We start from the raw sequence: 18,295 nt of genomic DNA, 5'->3' as shown, positions 1-18,295 counted from the left end.
ATAAATTGTTATTTATTGTTTATAATAGCATTTTTTAACAAGTTTAAACGTTTAATCATACCTTTAGATAAAAGTTTTAATAAAGTAGGATTTTCACATAGTTTATCTATAATAAACTTTTTTAAATATCAATATTCCATTCCCAACATCAAAGTATAAAATCATCCCACCTATGTGAAGAAAATATATTTCAAATGCTATGGTTCATGACTCATACATAAAAAGTCAAGTAACAAAAAATATCCTTACATATTGCCCTGCACAAAATACAACTAAAAAGATTTATAATGCCCTGCACAAAATGCTATTTCTATGGTTAAGTATTCACATAAAAGATAGTCACTAATATATCATCTAATCCAGCATGATGATCAACCTATACTATTCATTAGTTACAAAAAGGTAATAGGGCTTTGTACAATTCTTGGTCATAACATTCTTGGGCTTTGTACAATTGTTCTTTCATCAACCTAGAAAAAAATTATGAGCAAAACTAAATGACTAACTAAGTTTATACACAAATGATTTTAGTTGAAAAAGCGAGCTAGAAGTTAATAGTTAAAGAATGTACATACTTAAAATAACTTTGTCAAGAGGCCATGCAACTGTGCTTCCAACAACATCCTCAATGTATGTCATCTATGAGTTAGGTCTCCATAAAATTGCATCCGACTTCTTTGGCAAGTCCATGTAAACTCTAACAGCATGAGGACCGAGAGGAACATGGTGAACAGTAACTTTAGGATCATTTGAGAACCATCGACCTTCAGCAACCACCTCTCCTGTACCACCCCAATCTGCAATGTGCACTTGCGAAGAGTATTGTTGTCATTAATACTCTACACCAACAAGGAAATATAAAATGCAATATTAAGCAGAATGAGCAAGTTATAAAAATAGAAATAAAATATTAGAAATTAGCGATTAAAGACCTTACCGGAGGTGAAGTTCCAATCGGGTTAGTAGCAATATTGTTAACCACTTGATCATTTGTAGCATTAGAAAGTTGGTCGCTTCCATTACACTAAAGTAATAAAATAGAAAAATAATGTATATAAAATAGAAAAATAATGTATACAATAAGTTTAACAATTAGAAATAAAGTTAGACAATTAGAAATAAAGAATATAAACCTATGTTAAAGTATGCAATGAAACTTCATACTTGTGATTTAAGAAGGTGAGATATTAAAGATCTCATTTGAGTCATTTCAACCTCCATCTTCTCATACTTTTCTTTCAAGTTTGGCATAATGGTCATCTTTTTGAGACAATAAAGAAAAGTTCGATGTAGTGACTCCAAACCCAAATGCTCTAATATGACTTCGATCAGGACCAAGAACCTTGCTTATTGCATTGTTTGCCACATCTTTTGAAGAAGTGTTTATCCCTTTATTTTCAATTTCATTGATACGCTCTTAAATTACATAAATGCGTAAATACAAAAATGAAGTCAATTATTTTTACATTGGCAACTACTAATGTTTCTAAAAAAGTCATAATAAACATTAACACATCGTAAATTAACAACGAAAGAAAACATCTTTAGATGTTTCCTTTTCCACAACCCCCCCCGCCCACATCTTTAAAGGTCTCTAAACTGTTCATACTTATATACACAACATATATACACAACAATACATTCAATACACAACATACTCATAGCATCGCATTCAGCTCATATTCACAGCAACACATTCTCTTTATATACACAGCAACACAGTCTCTCTATATACACAACAATACATTCAATACTGCTAGCAACATTAGAGTATTACACAATATTTCAGACAGTCTCCCAGCAGTGTATACAACAATTGGTCATGTACCAGCAAATATAATACTAAGAAAGACTAAGAAAATAGTGCATAAGAAGCATAAGAAAGACTATTAAGAATGAATGACATATATACACAGCAACACATTCAGCTCATATACATAACAACACATTCAACTCATATACATAACAACACATTCAATATTTCAAACATTATCTCTATATACACAACAAAACATTCATATCAGAGAAGAATGGTTCCTACATATCCTACACACTTATTTCTTTTCTTTTTTAGGTCCCACGGCTGAATGGTTCTAACATGATGCAAAAATCGAGAAAGAAAATGCTATATGTAGAATAAAGTGTAGAAAATAGGAAGTGGTTTGCATCTTAAAGGAGATTCATAACAGAGAAGAAAATGGAGCATACTCTAAGTTGATTGAATAAAAGAGTATTTGCAACTTTACCAATGTTTCTGCAACTTCTGAGTTAATGAGAGTTCCATCTTTCTTCCTAGGTGCTTTAGTCCATAATGCGACCCTTGTTACTAATGATAAGTCCATAGAATTTTTTTCTTAAAAAATTGCAATGTAGTTAGATATAGTATTAGATTTAAGAACATCATTATATTTTTACTTTAGAATAATGAATACCAAATCTTCCGCCAGTCGAGCATAACCTTTACAGCTACATGTATGTGGAAGTTGCCTCTTCTTCATTGATTTGAACTTTGCACTTTCAGCCTAATCAAACACAAATGGATTAATCATCAAACATAAATTGTACTTATATGTGTCTTTTAAAACAAATGGCTGCATTGACTTACCTTGAACCGTGCACTCTTCTTTTCTTTCACAAAGTCCATCCAATCTTGCGTAGATTGTATATTGGATGACTTCATTTTACTAAGCTCTTTGTTGTTGGAGGTTGATTGAATTTGTTTCACCATTCGTGATTTTCCAACTCTCCACAATCTTCCCATCTTTTGGAAAAAAATATCTTCTTTGCCAATCTTCTTTCACATTGTATCTTAACTACAATATTCCAAATAATTCCAAGTATGTATGATTAATAAAACATACTATAATCAATCAAATTATGCAAAATGAAGAAAAAAAGGTACTTACTTGAATTGATGTCCATAAGATTTTCTTGTATCTTGTTGACAATTTTCTCCAATCATTTAAAGTCATAAGCACTACCTCTCTCACAAGTGGACCTAGAAATGAGGACAATCCAACTGAAGCTTCACCAATCGGTTGTTCAAACTGATTAAAGGTTATATTCACTTCATCACACTCCTCAGTTGCAAGGGTTTTCATCTTTGTAGGACCTCTACGCTTTTTTGGGAGTTGTGTGAGTACAGATGAACTAAGAGTTGTGTGGTTTGGTTAAGCTTCGTTTAGATCCTCACCTACTTCTTGTGATACCTCTATAATTGGTGAAACAACACCCTTAGAAGCTAACCTTTGAAGAGCTCCTCTTGTACGAGATGTTGGTGAATCAAATGGTACAGGTGAACTCGGAGTTGTGTGGGTACCATCAAGATTGTCTCCATCATCCGGTGGCTCAGTTTCAAGTATTGTGAGGGTTGCTCCTTCAGGTATTATGAAAATTGGACATAATAAATGAAGATAAATAGTTACCTTCCAATATGGTATATCAAAGAAATAGAACATAACCACTTGCCATTCCAATTTCAGAATTCAGTAACTAGAAAGCAACAAGGTTACCAAGCAACTCAATTACAGACTAGGATTTATGACTTCGTGCAATCAAGAATCCGACTCTAATGATGATACTTTCAAATAAAGGCCTAAAAAGTCAAATTTTCCTACTCCTACTATTATCATAAACATACACTAGAATGAATATAAACTACTTCCTTGATAGCAAATAGTAAACAAACTCAAATGAACAAATTCTCCCCATAACCAACAAGCAAAGATCAAAAGTAAGGAGAAGAAAAGGGTAACAGTAAGTCGTTAAAAAAAGAGTAACTAACTACTTGACTAAACATCAAGATTAAATACTCATGCTTGACTCAAGTCTCCTAACATCAAAACCTACCGACAACTAAAACATTAATATACGACCAAAGAAAGTTGTACTTAAAGGTACTTTATTTAAAAGAGCAAAAATAGAACGTAACCACTTGCCATTCTAAAAAAGTAAATGGTCCGATTCCTACTATTATCATAAACATCCACTAGAATGAATATAAACTACTTCCTTGATAGGAAATAACACACAAACTCAAATGAACAAATCAGGCAGCAATAATGATCAACAAACAGATGGAAGCAACATGGCCTTTTGCAATATCTAGATTAAAGAAATTGGCTACAACAACAACAACAACTAAATATTTTAAAAAAATAGACTCCAAAGTAAATTTTTGATAAAAGAAAACAACCCTTTAATTGTCCAAAAGTAACTGAAATTATATATATATATATATATTAAAAAAGAGTTATTGAGGATGAGAAGAGAAGAAAATTGTGTGGCTCCCATAACTGTCTCATGAAGAAACTAAGTCCCAGTCCCTATACCAATCCCAATCCCAATTATGTGATTCTGTCTTTACCATGAAACTCATAAATAAGTGGTACAAGAAGCGATTTGTATTCAATTTCGGTTCCAAGTGCCTTAGATCTTGTGTTTGAACCTTTGCAAAGTTATTTCTATTTAAGGATAAAAGATAAGAAGAGTGTTAGCCAGAAATCAATGATTTAAAAGAACCAACCATCATTTCATCCCATGTTGTATTTTTTGCTTTTTTTTCAATTGACAATGATTTGTAAGGTTATACTATTTGTTCACAGGTGCTAGAGTTAAAGTAGAATGCAAACATTTTAAAAAAACCCAATGCCAATTTCAAATAGCAAGTTAAAACCAACAAAAATAGGAAATTCAAACTTGTTTTGCCATTCTCAATTGTTAAACATATCAAAAAAATTGAAAGATGTTCTGTTAAATAGATCAAATCCAATGAACCCTTCTGCTCTGTGGCCTCCTTTGCATCTTTAATCTAGATATTTAAAGAAACTCAGACTTTTCCCCTCTCATTGTTCATATTCGATTTCATATGCCAACAACTATTGATTATTTTTTTATTTTAATACTATTGATTATTTTTTATTTTAATACATATATACATATAGAAACCACAAGCAATCCAACTATTGTGTTTAAGATTAGTGAGAAAAAAAGGAAAGTAACAGGAGAGGTTATTTATAAAAGCCTAAACCCAAACTTGTGTCCACAACATGATTTTGACTCGCAAACAACACTTTATTGGGGTATTAAGCTAAAGAAACAATGAAATCACCAACATTATCACTATCTTAACAATGAAATAGAGAAAGCTGAGAAATAGAGAACGTTACTTACCGGGAGAGACGTCGTCGTCGTCGGTTGAACAGCTCTCGAGAGAGGGAGGGATTTTTTGCTTTGTTTTTTTGTTGAACGGTCGTCGTCGAGAACCGCCGTCGGCTGTAAAGAGACGAACGACAGAGATCGCGATTAAGTAGGGTCTTTCTTAAGATCGACTTCCGTTTGACTCCAAACGAGAAGTTCCCGCTTTTTTCCCTCTTTTTCTTTTTTCATTTTGGGCCGGCCAGTTTTCCCTCCTTTTTTTTTTCTTTTTAATAATAGCCCATTCTATCCTTCAAACCAATTAAAAGCCCATATTGTTGGAGTGAAGGATATATGGAAAATTTACTTTGCCATCTCTGGCCTGGTATTGTTTGCACTTCTAATAGGAAATTTACAGGTCAGTGCCAATTAAGATTCATCTATGATTTTATGATCTAGAAATAAATGTTTCATTACATAGTAACATGGTGATAGAACCCAAATGTATCAAAAGGTAGGAAGGTAATCAAACGACATGAGAAACCAAGTGTTGAGGGTACTTGGACCATCCTCTTGAAATCTCTCTCATACCTTAAATCACTCACCAAAATAATGGCTATCTTTTTCATTCACCACCCTCTTTATTTTTCTAACCAACCGACCTAACGAATTCCCAAACTAATTACTAATATACCTTTAATACCTACTAATATCCCCATATCTATTCTACTAGCATTGCTCTTACAAGGTTTAAAGGCAACAATAGTAACACCCTGACATGGCAATTTGATTGCAAAACAGACTTATCTTCAGGCAATAATTGCTAGAATGGAGGAAATGAGATTGAAAGGGCAAGATATTGAACCGTGGATGACCTACCATTCTCTCCTGTGTGATCTAAGGAATCGGATCAAACAATACGAGAAGTTTAATTGGCGAAAGACTAGAGGTGTTGATGTTGCTAACATTCTCAATAATTTTCCTAAAGACCTTAAAAGGGACACAAAAAGACATCTTTGCTTACGTGCAATCAGAAGTGTAAGTTTCTCACTCTCCTTTTTGTTTCCATTCGTGATCTTGTGTCTAACTTCCATGGTATTGTTGTAATATGTGGTAAAGGTCTCAATGTTTCAAAAAATGGACGAGAAGTTTTTGGATGCCGTCTGTAGTTATCTGAAGCCAAGGCTATACATTGAGCGCAACTTCATCGTTCGTGAAGGAGAACCGCTAGACGAGATGATCTTCATAATCCATGGCAAATTATGGATCTCTTCCATTTCCAGTAGGAGTGATGAAACATCAGGTTCTTCTGGAAGCCTTACAAAAGGTGATTTTTTTTGGAGAAGATCTCTTGAATTGTGTATTGAAAGATCCACAATTAACCACTGTTCCCATATCCACCAAAACTGTAGACACACACCAAAGTGGAAGCATTTGTTTTAAGTGCAAATGATTTGATGAATGTTGTTAACCAATTCTGGAGGCTCATCCGTCGAGAGTTTAGAAATGATCCAAACTGAAAAGAACATTGGACTACTTTTGTCGCCACGTACCCAAGACAAGGGGAGCAACTGACGTCCTTAAAAAGAGTTTAATTTTAAAAACAAAAAAGGGAGTTGCTACCAATTTTTTTTAAGGTGTGATTAGACACCGAAATAAAGTAAATCATTTTAACTAAAATAAAATCTGGTCTATGAAAAGAGTTGAGTTTGGGAGTCATTTGTATACGGAAAAGGTGTTAGTACTCCGTAACACCCGTTTAGAAAACGGTGGCCAAATTTAATGTCTAGAATAAAATTCATGTTTTTATAAAAAATATGTCTGCTCACTTCTCCAATATTTAAAGCAACGATTCCATAAAATAGGTGGGATACACCAATTAATTAGACTACTTTGACTAAAAATTCCTCACCTTAAAAGAATGAGAAATTATTACAATTTCTCAAATTCTATCATAGGCTAGTCTTTGAATAAATTTTTTTTTTTAAACATTGATCAAATTTATTTTTTCTTGGCATCAAATCTCGGACTCGATTCCTCACCTCAAAAATCTAGAAATAATGGATTCCCAGAAATTTCTAGATTCCATCGTAGGATTTTTTTTGAGCGAAATCGACATGGGTTATTAAAAAAAAAGTTGATTAGTAAACCTTATGAAATATATGTTTAATTTTGAGTTTAAAAGAAATAATTTTAAAGCAAAAAAAAAAAAATTTTAAATGGTTTAAAGAGAAATTTTTTAAAAAGATTTCAAAATTCATGTATGGTTAAAAGTATTTTAAAATTTTCAAGAAATTTTTAATGAAGGTCAAATAGAAATAACACATTATAAACCAAATCAAATATACCATACAATAAATTAGGCAAACAATTTAGGATATTAATGCATGCATATACTAAATATAACGATAGTAATGAAAAATAAGTTAAAAGAAAAGAAAATGAAAGACACATAATAACAATAAATAAAATAAGAGAAAAAAAGAAAAGAAAAGAAAAATAGAAAAAAGAACTAAATGAAATACATAAGAGGGATGAGGGTAAGTTAAAAAATAAAAAAAATTATGAAATAAAATAATTAAGTTAAAAAATAAAAAAAATTATGAAATAATAATGATATTAATAAAAAGTTAAAAAAATTATAAATATAAAAAACTAAATAAATAAATAAAAATTATATATATAAAATTTTAAAAATAAAAAAACACAAGGGTGGCGGCACCTCAAAAGAAAAGAGATATATAATAATAATAATAAATATGACCACGAAAATAATAATAATATAAGACTTTTTGCTTCTAACTTTTTCTTTTTCTATATTTTTTTTAGAGAGAAAAAAATGTTAAATCTTTTTTTTTTAGCATAACATATGAAAGGTAGCAAAAAGAAAGAAGGAATTTTCCTTATACATTTTTTTTCTTTCTCTCTACGTTCAAATAAGAGAAGAATAAAAATAAGGATTCAATCCCGAAGAAATTGCTTGTTGTATGAGGTGCGGATCATTGAGAATAAATCCCTAACTAATACAACCTCCAACTAAGTTTGTTTATGGAGATTAGATTTAGGGTAAAGAAAAAAAGACAAATAAATAAATAAATAAAATGAAAAAAAACCAGAAATAGATTTCTTCAATTTTTTTTAGTGATTCTCTAAACGGTCTAATTTCTTTTTCCTCTTGTAGAGATTCTCTCTGATACATAGAGATTTTCTTTAAAGCAATTTTTTCTCCCTTTTCTTCCAAATGACCAAAGGTCCTATTTATAAATATGAGGTGCACCACAAATTAGAAAAATTTAATAAAATTAGGAAAATTTAATAAGTATAAAATCATATTAGATATTATGTAATTTTATTAATTTTCTTTTTTCTAAATTAGTAAAAATATGATATCGAAAGATTTTATCCAAAATAGACAAATTAAAGGAATTTTGTATAAAATAAAATATTTTTTTTCCTAAAATGATAAAAATAAGTCAAAAGTGAAATTAATTTTTTTTTTTGTTAAAGATAGATATTTTGATTAATGTTTTCTTATTTTCCCTTTTAATAAAGATTTTAAAAATAATAATAATAACAAAAATTATCATAAAATTTTATATTATTAATTTTTTTTTACTTTTTTTTCTTTTTTAACAAAGTGAATAAATAAAAAAAAACTTAACCATTATCACAATTAATATGTTTTAAAAAAAAGTATGATAAAATTAAGTGGCTACAGCTTTCGTCTTACAAGTTGTGTTTCGTCATTACTTCAAGAATAAGTGTGAAAGAGAGGAATCTCAGAAAAGCATAGTCGTTGTAAGTAGGAATCCTCAACCTACAACCGCCACCACAACCGTTCATGCCTCTAGATTTGTTGCTCGCATATTACATGCCAATCAAAGAAGAAAAAAAGGGAAAGGAAGCAATGTCGAGATTGGACCTAACAACAACAATGCATGACTTGCAAGAACATAGCAATGTCTGAAAAAGGTTCCTTTCCTTCCACAAAACTTTGCATTTTTGATTGGTAAGATTTTTATGTTCCCTCTCCAATGAAACACCTTTTCCTCCGAGTCTTTGACATGTTCTCTGAATATTGTTGAAGTTCAATTTTGTTGAAGTCTTAAGTCTTGAACTCAAAGTTCATGTATGTATGTGACCATATCTTCGGAGTGAACAATCTACCATGAACATATATGGCTGCAATCCTTAATTACTTTTCATTTTAATTCATATCCCCATCAAAGTAATATATTTAAAATCTTAAATTAATTAATCAACTTTTCAATACCCTTTTAAACATTTGTTAAACTTACCACTAAAAATATTACATTATTTCAAAAACCCATTTGAAATGTTGATGAAGTTGAGTTAGTTAACCCTCTCCCTACGATGTTTCCAATGACTCAGGAAGAAAATCATTTTTGTTTTACAATCTTTATCGCTTATACCAATTTTTAACCCCAAAACTATGCATCAATTTTAAACTCAAACTTAAATAATTGTTTTGACATAATTTATTTATTTATTTTGCGTATGTTCCCCTCATAGGATTAAGAAAATGTGAAGCATGTCTCTAGTTTGTTGATTCGGTTACAAGGTAGAAAATGGTAAAATATGTTCAACCTTTTTAGTTGAGTAAATGCTAACATTTAGGGAAAATATGTTTATTTGTACAATTAAAGAAAACAAAATCAAACAAAAACATGCAACACAAAACAAAGATTACATTACGATATTACAACACCAAATAGCAAATACCCTTGATGATGATAATATAATTCAACTCACCATCTCAACTTACCAATTTAACTCTACCAACAATTATAGTCCAATTCAACTAAAAAACTAACAAACTACATCTTATAAATTTAGAGATCAATCATATGCTGCTATTATAACTTTTTCTTTTTTATGAAAATTAAGTCTATTTACTTCTATTCTTTATAATTGATGTACATGTTTCTTAAATAAAATGGTTGAATTTTGAGACAAGTTGGCAAAACAAAATTTTGAAAAATAAAGTTACTTTTTTTCTTTTTCTAATTTCAAGTTTTAACCTTGTTTTTTCAATTATGGGTAAAAAGTACGTGAAAAAATAAATCTAAAAGTAACAGAAGTATTTATAAATTTATTTTTAAAAAATATAGAAAATTTTAGAAAAAACACTGATTTTACACAAATGCCTCAAAATTTCATTAATTTTCTTAAATAAAATTTTAAGTTTTTTATTAACCATTTTGTCCCTCACATTAATTATAAATATTCTTTATTTTTGAAAATATACATAATATAGGAAAACTTTCGTAAATGTAACACGTTACTAAACTATTTATGGCATGTATAACAAAACCCATAAAGTTAGCCATTTTTTAAAGATTTCAGGTTTGTCCTTCCATCTTTCTTCTCCTCCTTTTACAATGAAATCGTCTTCCTCCTACGATTTCTTTCATTTTCCTTCTGCGATTTCTTTCGTCTTCCTTCTGCGATTTCTTTCTGCGATTTATTTCATCGTTTTCTTATTTCCTCTTCTTTTTTTTCCTGCGATTTCTTTCTATCATCTTTCTTATTTTTCAATTCTTTATTTAATCTGTCTTCCTTATTTTCCTCTTCTTTTTTCGATTTCTTTCCATCATCTTTCTACTTTTCCTCTTTTTTTTTTTCGCTGCGATTTCTTTCCATCGTTTTCTTACTTTACTTTTTTTTACGTCGTTTACATTTGGTTAACCAAATTTAAATGACTGTGTACAAAAAAAATAGCAAAATCTAAAAGGTCGTGTATAAAGAATCTTGAAAACAAAACATTTAGATTGGAGTAGCCAAATGTAAATGATTGTGTAAAAAAAAAAAGATTATGTATAAAGAATCTTGAAAAAAAAAATTATTTAGATTTGAGTTGTCACACCCCCTCCCAGACCATCTGCTGTTTAGCCCGAAAGACGGCGTGAAGCCAACAGACATCGTCTCCTCTAACGATCCCTGCTGACCCTACTGAACGTTAAGCCCGATAAACATACCAATCTTAGATATAGAATATTCAACATGGAACACCACACAGAGGAAACCACGAAAACCTTCCCAACATACATACAATGACATCACTTGGTTTGTAAAATAACCTGATATAAACATCACGACCAAAACCTATACAACTAGAGTTTTATGACCACGACCTCCAGGACGATATTATTTAAACCTTACAAAACATTTCAACATGAACAGACTCAAAATACAACTCCAACCACGTACTGGAGTTTGATTCGAAACTTTCAGCAGACGTTGGCAGTGTATCAGGCACCGGGAGCTCATTCTCTACCTGAAAAGTGGGAAACATTTTGAAAAGAATGAGCTATGAGGCCCAGTGAGTGACTAAATTTAAAACTCTAAATACAAACGTCGAAACATGTGATAAACCTTTAGACGTATAAATATGTTCAAACAAAGCATTTAACATAAACGTGTTATAAATAAGGCTTTCTAAAATATCTTCCAAGTTCATCAAAAAAAAATCTAACAAAGCATAACAAGTACATCAAATGTTTTAACTAACATGACCGATCTACGTGGTGTAGGACACGCCCAGTACAACCAACATTTACTAGTCCTAGATGTAGTGGGGCTCGCCCAGCACTCCCATCGTCTTTGTCGTAGTGGGGCCCGTCCAGCACTCACGACAGCATCGTTGTCATGAAGTACACTCAACGTCGACAACGGAAATATAACCTGTGAGCACACGGTACCATATAGCCTCAGGCTCAATATCTCAGTCATGTAATCAATGGAAAGCTCCGCGAAGTCACAAGAAAACATTTAAACATGCATGTTTATCGTTATCTTTTGTAAAACTCAAGTTTATTCAGTTTGCTCGTGAAAAACTTTAAATCATTATACAATATTTGCTAACACATGCTTTACTTTAAAAGATATCGTTTCAACTACTTTTCATTAAGCCATTAGCCACGTGCTCGAACATAACCCTCATTAGAAAATCTAAGCTCAAAACTCATGTTTGAAACCGTTCACAAAAACATGCATCATTCATAGAAAAACATGTAAAACATGTAATTATGAACAACTGTTTAATAACATTTTTGAAGTTGTTTTGTCACTCACAGTCTTATCTAGTTCCCCGGTTTGTAGACTCGACCTATTTCCTCTTGGCCTGTCAACAACCAAAACCGAGCATTAGAATCATAGATAGGTTTTGTCCTTCCATGCTCGTGAATTTCTAAACAATTAGATTAAGAATCACATTACAACCCACATTTCCAGATTTTCCAGATTCGATATCCTAACTTCCAACACCCATAACTTCCTCAAAACTTAACTAAAATTAATGAAATACACATAAAATTCTTCATTTTGTAACACTCTACAACTTACCTAAAGAAATGAAAACGAGATTCTCAACCAATTCGTCCAGAATTGCCTCGAACACAGACAATACAGAATTCGAGGTTCTCTACCACTCCTTATCTATCTCCTACAATTAACCCTACTTAAAGTCATTTTTAGCTCACAAACTCTTCATGAAAGTTGTAGGATATTGAATAAGCTTTTTACCATACTAGATAGAGCTTCTGATTCGACTTGTGCACTTCCAGAATACTCAAAGCATCAGAGAACACCAGAAATTCTCCTGGTTTGCTCGAAAATCCTGTGCTATGTTTTCCATTTCAAAAACCATTAACTTCTCATACTATTCAGCTCAAGCTTCCTTCATGAAATTTGTTGGAAAATGAACTAACTTTCAAGAAAATCAAATCTCACCTATTAGTTCCTTCTAGATAGCTCAAACCGAACAAAACAACCAGAGGTTGACAGTTGCACCCAGATTCTGCAATGGCTGGTTTTGCATGAACTTTTTCCTATCTTCTTCAACCTCAAACCACGTAATTCTTCTTCTTCTTCTTCCTTCACTCTCTGCTCAAAGTGCTCTGAAAGTTTGGATGGAAAATGATGGAGGAAAGAAATGAAATTGGGCTGAAAAACAAATGGGCTTGCGGTGGTGGGCTTGCTGTCCAATTCCACTTCCTTTCTTTTCTCTCTCTTTTTTTTTTCTTCTTTTAGCTTAGTAATCCCAACTATGATGACAAGAGAAAATGATCCTAGGGAAATCTCGGGTTTACAAGAGTAGCCAAATGTAAACGATCGTGTATAAAAAGTAAACGATCGTGTAAAAAAAAAGTAAAGATTGTGTATAAAGAATCTTGAAAAAAATCATTTGGATTGGAGTAGCCAAATGTAAACGATTGTGTAAAAAAAAGTAAACGATCGTGTAAAAAAAGGTAAATGATTGTATACCAAAAAAATTAAAAAAATCGTGTATCAAATTTTGAAAAAAAAAATCATTTAGATTTGGGGCCCAAATCTAAATGATCAAATCTAAACGATCGTGTAACCAAATTTAAACGATCGTATAACAAAATTAAACGATGAAATTGAAAATATAAATTGTAGTCATATCTAAATGATCGCGTATAAATTGTAGCAATATCTAAATGATCGCGTATCAAACAATAACTAAATCTAAATGATAGCAAATATATTACGCGTGCGTTATTGACGGCGTGGTTAACATGGTATTTTTGGTATTTTACACAGTAGTCCTTTAAGTTTTTTCCTTTTTTGGTATTGTTCTATAGAATGTAAATATTTTGTCGCTTTTTTTATTTTTGAAAATACCCTATAATATAATATCATAATTATTTTATATCACATTTATTATGACTTACCTATTTAATGTATTATATAAATAATATATTTATTTTTATTTATTTGTAGGACATCATTTATTAGATATCCATTTTAAATATGGTATAAAATTGAGGTAATTATGGTAAGAATATATTAAAGAATTTCCACAAAATTATTTAATTTATGTTCATTGCACATCATTAGGGCGCTATAACCATCACTTTCTTCGTCTCATTTCTCTCCTTTCGATCTCTCTTTTTGGCCAATCTCTCTCCCTGTCGATAATTTCTTATTCCATTCATCTCCTTCAAATTTTCCGGTGAGTGTATGTTTGTTTCATATTAATTAATAATTATGTTTATGAAATTATGAATTATACTATATATGCCAATGATTATTTTGGATGAAGAAAATTTACAGTGAATGATGTATATATGCTACTTTATTTCCTTCCGTTTTGCATTGTTTTTCATATAAGCTACATACTTTACTAATTCATGATATGTAATCATTATATTTTCATCCATTTTGCATTGTTTTTCATATATTGAATGTTAAATTGATAAATTCTTATTGTGTCAGAAACTAATTTTGGTTTAAATAAATTAGTATATACTCATATTTACGGTCAGTCAAGTATATATACTACGTCATTTTCTTTCGTTTTGCATTGTTTTTCATATATACCACGTAATTAATAATTTATGATATATACTTATTATATATCATCACTTTTGCATTTATTTTCATATATTGGAAATTAATTTGTAAAATCTTATGGTGACTGAACTGTTTTCGATTTAAACAGATCATTATGTATATTTAACATAATATTAGATAACAATGTATGTGCGTATATTTTACATTGTATTTTAATTTTGCAACAAATTTTACGTTGTGTGAAAGTAAAACTTTATATCAAAATGTAGGTATCAAGAAAAAGGAAGAGAGTACATGAAGATAGAACAAGAAAAGAAGAAAATAAATTAAAAAAGAAAGAAAATAAAAAGGAAAAAAACAAGTGGAGAGAAAGAAGGAAACAAAGAGCACTTTAAATAAATCATAAAGAGACTGAATAATATACATCATATAGGGTATAATATGTCAAATATTATGTCTATCATACTTTCAGATATTCGTTGTAATAGACTATTTCATAATTCTTGAAAAGACATATCGTCTTTCACTAAAATTTCTGATACACTGTAACTAAAGTAGTTGTCGAAATTGTTGAAAAAACCACTATATACGTTATAATATATCATATATTATGTCCATCATACTTTTAGATATACGTTGAAATGGTTAAAATATGTGGTGTATATAAAACAAATATTCACTCATCGAAAATGGATGTAATATAATTATATACTGTGTAGTATTATTTAAAATATGTACAGGTATATATTGTTCTATTTAAACCGAAATCAGTTTCTGTCACTGTAACAATTTATCAAATTAACTTTCAATATATGAAAAACAATGCAAAACGGAAAGAAAGTACGTGATCTCTATACTTCCTTCACTATTAAATTTCTTAATCAGAAAACTTCATTGAAAATTTTGACCGACATACTATAATTCACAATTTCATAAACAAAATCAATAATATGAAACAAATATGTACTTAGTGAAAAACTTGAAGAAGAACAGAATAAGAAAAAATGGACGGAGAGAGAGATTGGAAAGTGAGAGAGAGATCAAACAGTGAGAGAGAAAGAAATTTTGACTAAAATCTTGGAGGAAAAATAATTGAGGAGAAATTTTGATTAGAATCTTACCATAATTGAATTAATTATATACTATATTTACATATGATATTTAATAAATAACAATCTTAAAATTAAATAAAAAAATTAAATGAAAGTAAATATATTAAATAATTAATAGTCAACTCTCCTTATTTCATTTTTCTATTTCTTTAACATATTATTAATAATAAATGTGGGTTGTTTGGTCATTTGGGTTCTACATTTGTGTAAAATTAAAGCTCACTAAAATATTTATGAAAATTTTGACAACATTGGGTCCGATCTATAACAAGTAGGCTTTAGTAGTTAAAACCCAAAAATATTATAAGTAAAAATCAAATACTTATAGAACAAAATCTAATATATAAGATTCCAAGAAAAGAGTCTTAGTTGGTTTTGGGTGTTGGGGTCGTTTTCTTGGTATGGACAACGAAGGAGAAGGCCAAAGGGGCATATTGAAAATTCAGAAAGTTAAAAGGAGACAAAATTGATGTTGAGGACAAAACACCTATTATTTATTTCTTTATATTACTATGATAACTTATTTTTTGTTTTTTTTTTAAAAAAGTTAAGCAACTTAAAAAGGAAAATTCGAACAAACTACGTGATTAAATCTCAAATCATGGGCAAAGCAAACACTCCTCACAAAAACGAGTTTGAAAAATTCTAGATTTTTGATCTAGTTTTACATATAACAAAGTGTGAGTCACCTTATTTTGAGTGACCATGAAAGAGGGCAACATCCAATTGAACATCAAAAGAAAAAGATTTTTGTATAGTTGACAAAATCAAATCATTTAACAAATTTACGACCTCCAAAATAATCAACATCAACCTCCACATTTGAGATATTAGAAGAAGAAGTACTCACCAACCTGGAGCATATTGTCATTGCTTAAAAAATTTTCACCTTCTTGCATCGAGAAAAACACTTCAAGCCACTAATTAAGATGATCATATCCCAACTGGTATCCTGTAGTACCTAATCAAAACTAGTGTAAGATTTCCATCAAAATCTTAAAATTTCAAGATTTCAAAGCGCTCAAAATTTTAATTGGGAGAAATTTTTTTCCCTCTAATTACGAAAAAATTTCAAATTTTCGAGAATAATTTGATATATTCTCTCTTTCCATTTCAATAAAATTTCAAGAAAATTTCAAGTTTTATGATTAATTATATTAGTCTGTATCAATTTTATTTTTAAACTTTACGGTTCTTGTTACATATTGAAATTTCTATAATTTTACGCACAAATATAATTTTTGTTGAAGGATTTGGTTTTTCTATGTGTTATGTTTTCTCAAATTTCTAGCTTTATTTTTTACTCAAAACTTTAATTTTTAAAGTAATTTATTTTGCAAAATACCACAAAAAGGGAAAAAAAACTTATATTATTTTTAACATCATCCAAACTTCCTCATGAAATTTTCACATCACTTCACTACAAAATATTTCTAAACTTTATATTATTTTATGATATAATTAATTTTCCATTTGTTTTAAATTATGCTCTTGTATCATTATTTACACATCCATTTACAACGGACGTCTAAATGTTGTAGGACTTTATAGAAATTGTGATTAAAAATGACAATCATAATCTAATTAAGTCTCAATGGAAGTTTCATTAATTGATTATAACAACTTCATCCCTTAATTTCCATATATCTATATATATATATTTTAAATTTTCATTGATATGAATATTTCTATAAAATTGAGACCTCAATATTTCAAACTAGGAGTGTAAATGGGTTAGATTGAGTTGAGTTGGGAGATATTTTCAACCCAACCCATATTTTCAGGTTGGTTGGGTTGGCAACCCAAATTAATTTCCCAACCCAACCGATAAATATATGAGTTGGGTTGGGTTGTCGGGTTGTATTGCTTTTCTTTTCATTCATAATGTTTGTAAAGTTTAAAATTGATTTCAACATACATAAATTCAAATAACTATACGATTGTGTGGATATGATTTAAACAATCGCTTACTAAGTCAACACGATTGTTTAGTTTTAAAGCCCTTTTCCCATCGTTTAAAAATAACTACATGATCGTTTGGATATGATCTAAACGATCGCTTATCATAATCAATACGATCGTTTTGAAGTCATTTTCTCATCGTTTAAAAATAACTACATGATCGTTTGGATATGATCTAAACGATCGCTTATCATAGTCAATACAATCGTCATTTTTCCATCGTTTAAAAATAACTACATGATCGTTTGGATATGACCTAAACGATCGCTTATCATAGTAAAAAATAACTACATGATCGTTTGGATATGATCTAAACGATCGCTTATCATAGTTAATACGATCGTTTATATCATATTTTGTGTGCATGCGTGCGGGCGTGCGTGCGCGTGTGTGCGTGTGTGAGATATTATTTGAAGTATTATTATTTTAGTGTAGTATTTTATTTGAAGTATTATTATTTTCAAAATGACCACATGAGATATTATTATTATTATTATTGACCAATTCTTAAACCACGTGGATACAGGTGTAATTACGAAAAATTAAAAGGCTTAGAAAACTTGTAACATTCTTAGTCAATTAAAAATTAACTAAATATACAATTATCTCATTTCATCGGAAACAAATTATATATATATATAATAAAAGTCAGAATACCAAAGTTGTTAGTTATAACAATTTAAAATAATCATGGATTAAGGTGATGTACCGCCCATATATAAATGGCAGTCTATAATGATCAAAAC

General features: G+C 30.0%; 1 protein-coding gene across 15 annotated transcripts; it reads right to left on the bottom strand.

The window, feature by feature from the left end:
* Positions 1 to 186: 186 nt before the first annotated feature.
* LOC103484152 (uncharacterized) lies at positions 187 to 5,595 on the bottom strand. 15 transcript variants are annotated; one of them, XR_007822103.1, is made up of 8 exons: positions 5,173 to 5,589; positions 2,907 to 3,376; positions 2,606 to 2,813; positions 2,416 to 2,522; positions 2,247 to 2,326; positions 1,165 to 1,389; positions 938 to 1,024; positions 187 to 839 (listed from the first exon to the last, which is right to left on the bottom strand). XR_007822103.1 is itself a non-coding variant. In XM_051086959.1 (3 exons), exons 1-3 carry the CDS (start codon positions 1,258 to 1,260, stop codon positions 636 to 638), a joined length of 387 nt encoding a protein of 128 aa, XP_050942916.1. In that variant the 5' UTR covers positions 1,261 to 2,240; the 3' UTR covers positions 187 to 635. The 15 variants fall into 15 exon arrangements, 1 of the variants encoding a protein (XP_050942916.1); XR_007822102.1 differs by having other exon boundaries at positions 2,433 to 2,522; positions 5,173 to 5,587; XR_007822101.1 differs by having other exon boundaries at positions 2,247 to 2,353; positions 2,433 to 2,522; positions 5,173 to 5,586.
* Positions 5,596 to 18,295: the final 12,700 nt, after the last annotated feature.

This window comes from Cucumis melo, chromosome 6 (genome assembly GCF_025177605.1).
Source record: "Cucumis melo cultivar AY chromosome 6, USDA_Cmelo_AY_1.0, whole genome shotgun sequence".
Lineage (NCBI taxonomy): Eukaryota > Viridiplantae > Streptophyta > Magnoliopsida > Cucurbitales > Cucurbitaceae > Cucumis > Cucumis melo.
Note: the sequence above shows the minus strand (reverse complement) of the source record. Positions and strands in the feature narration are given on the sequence as shown.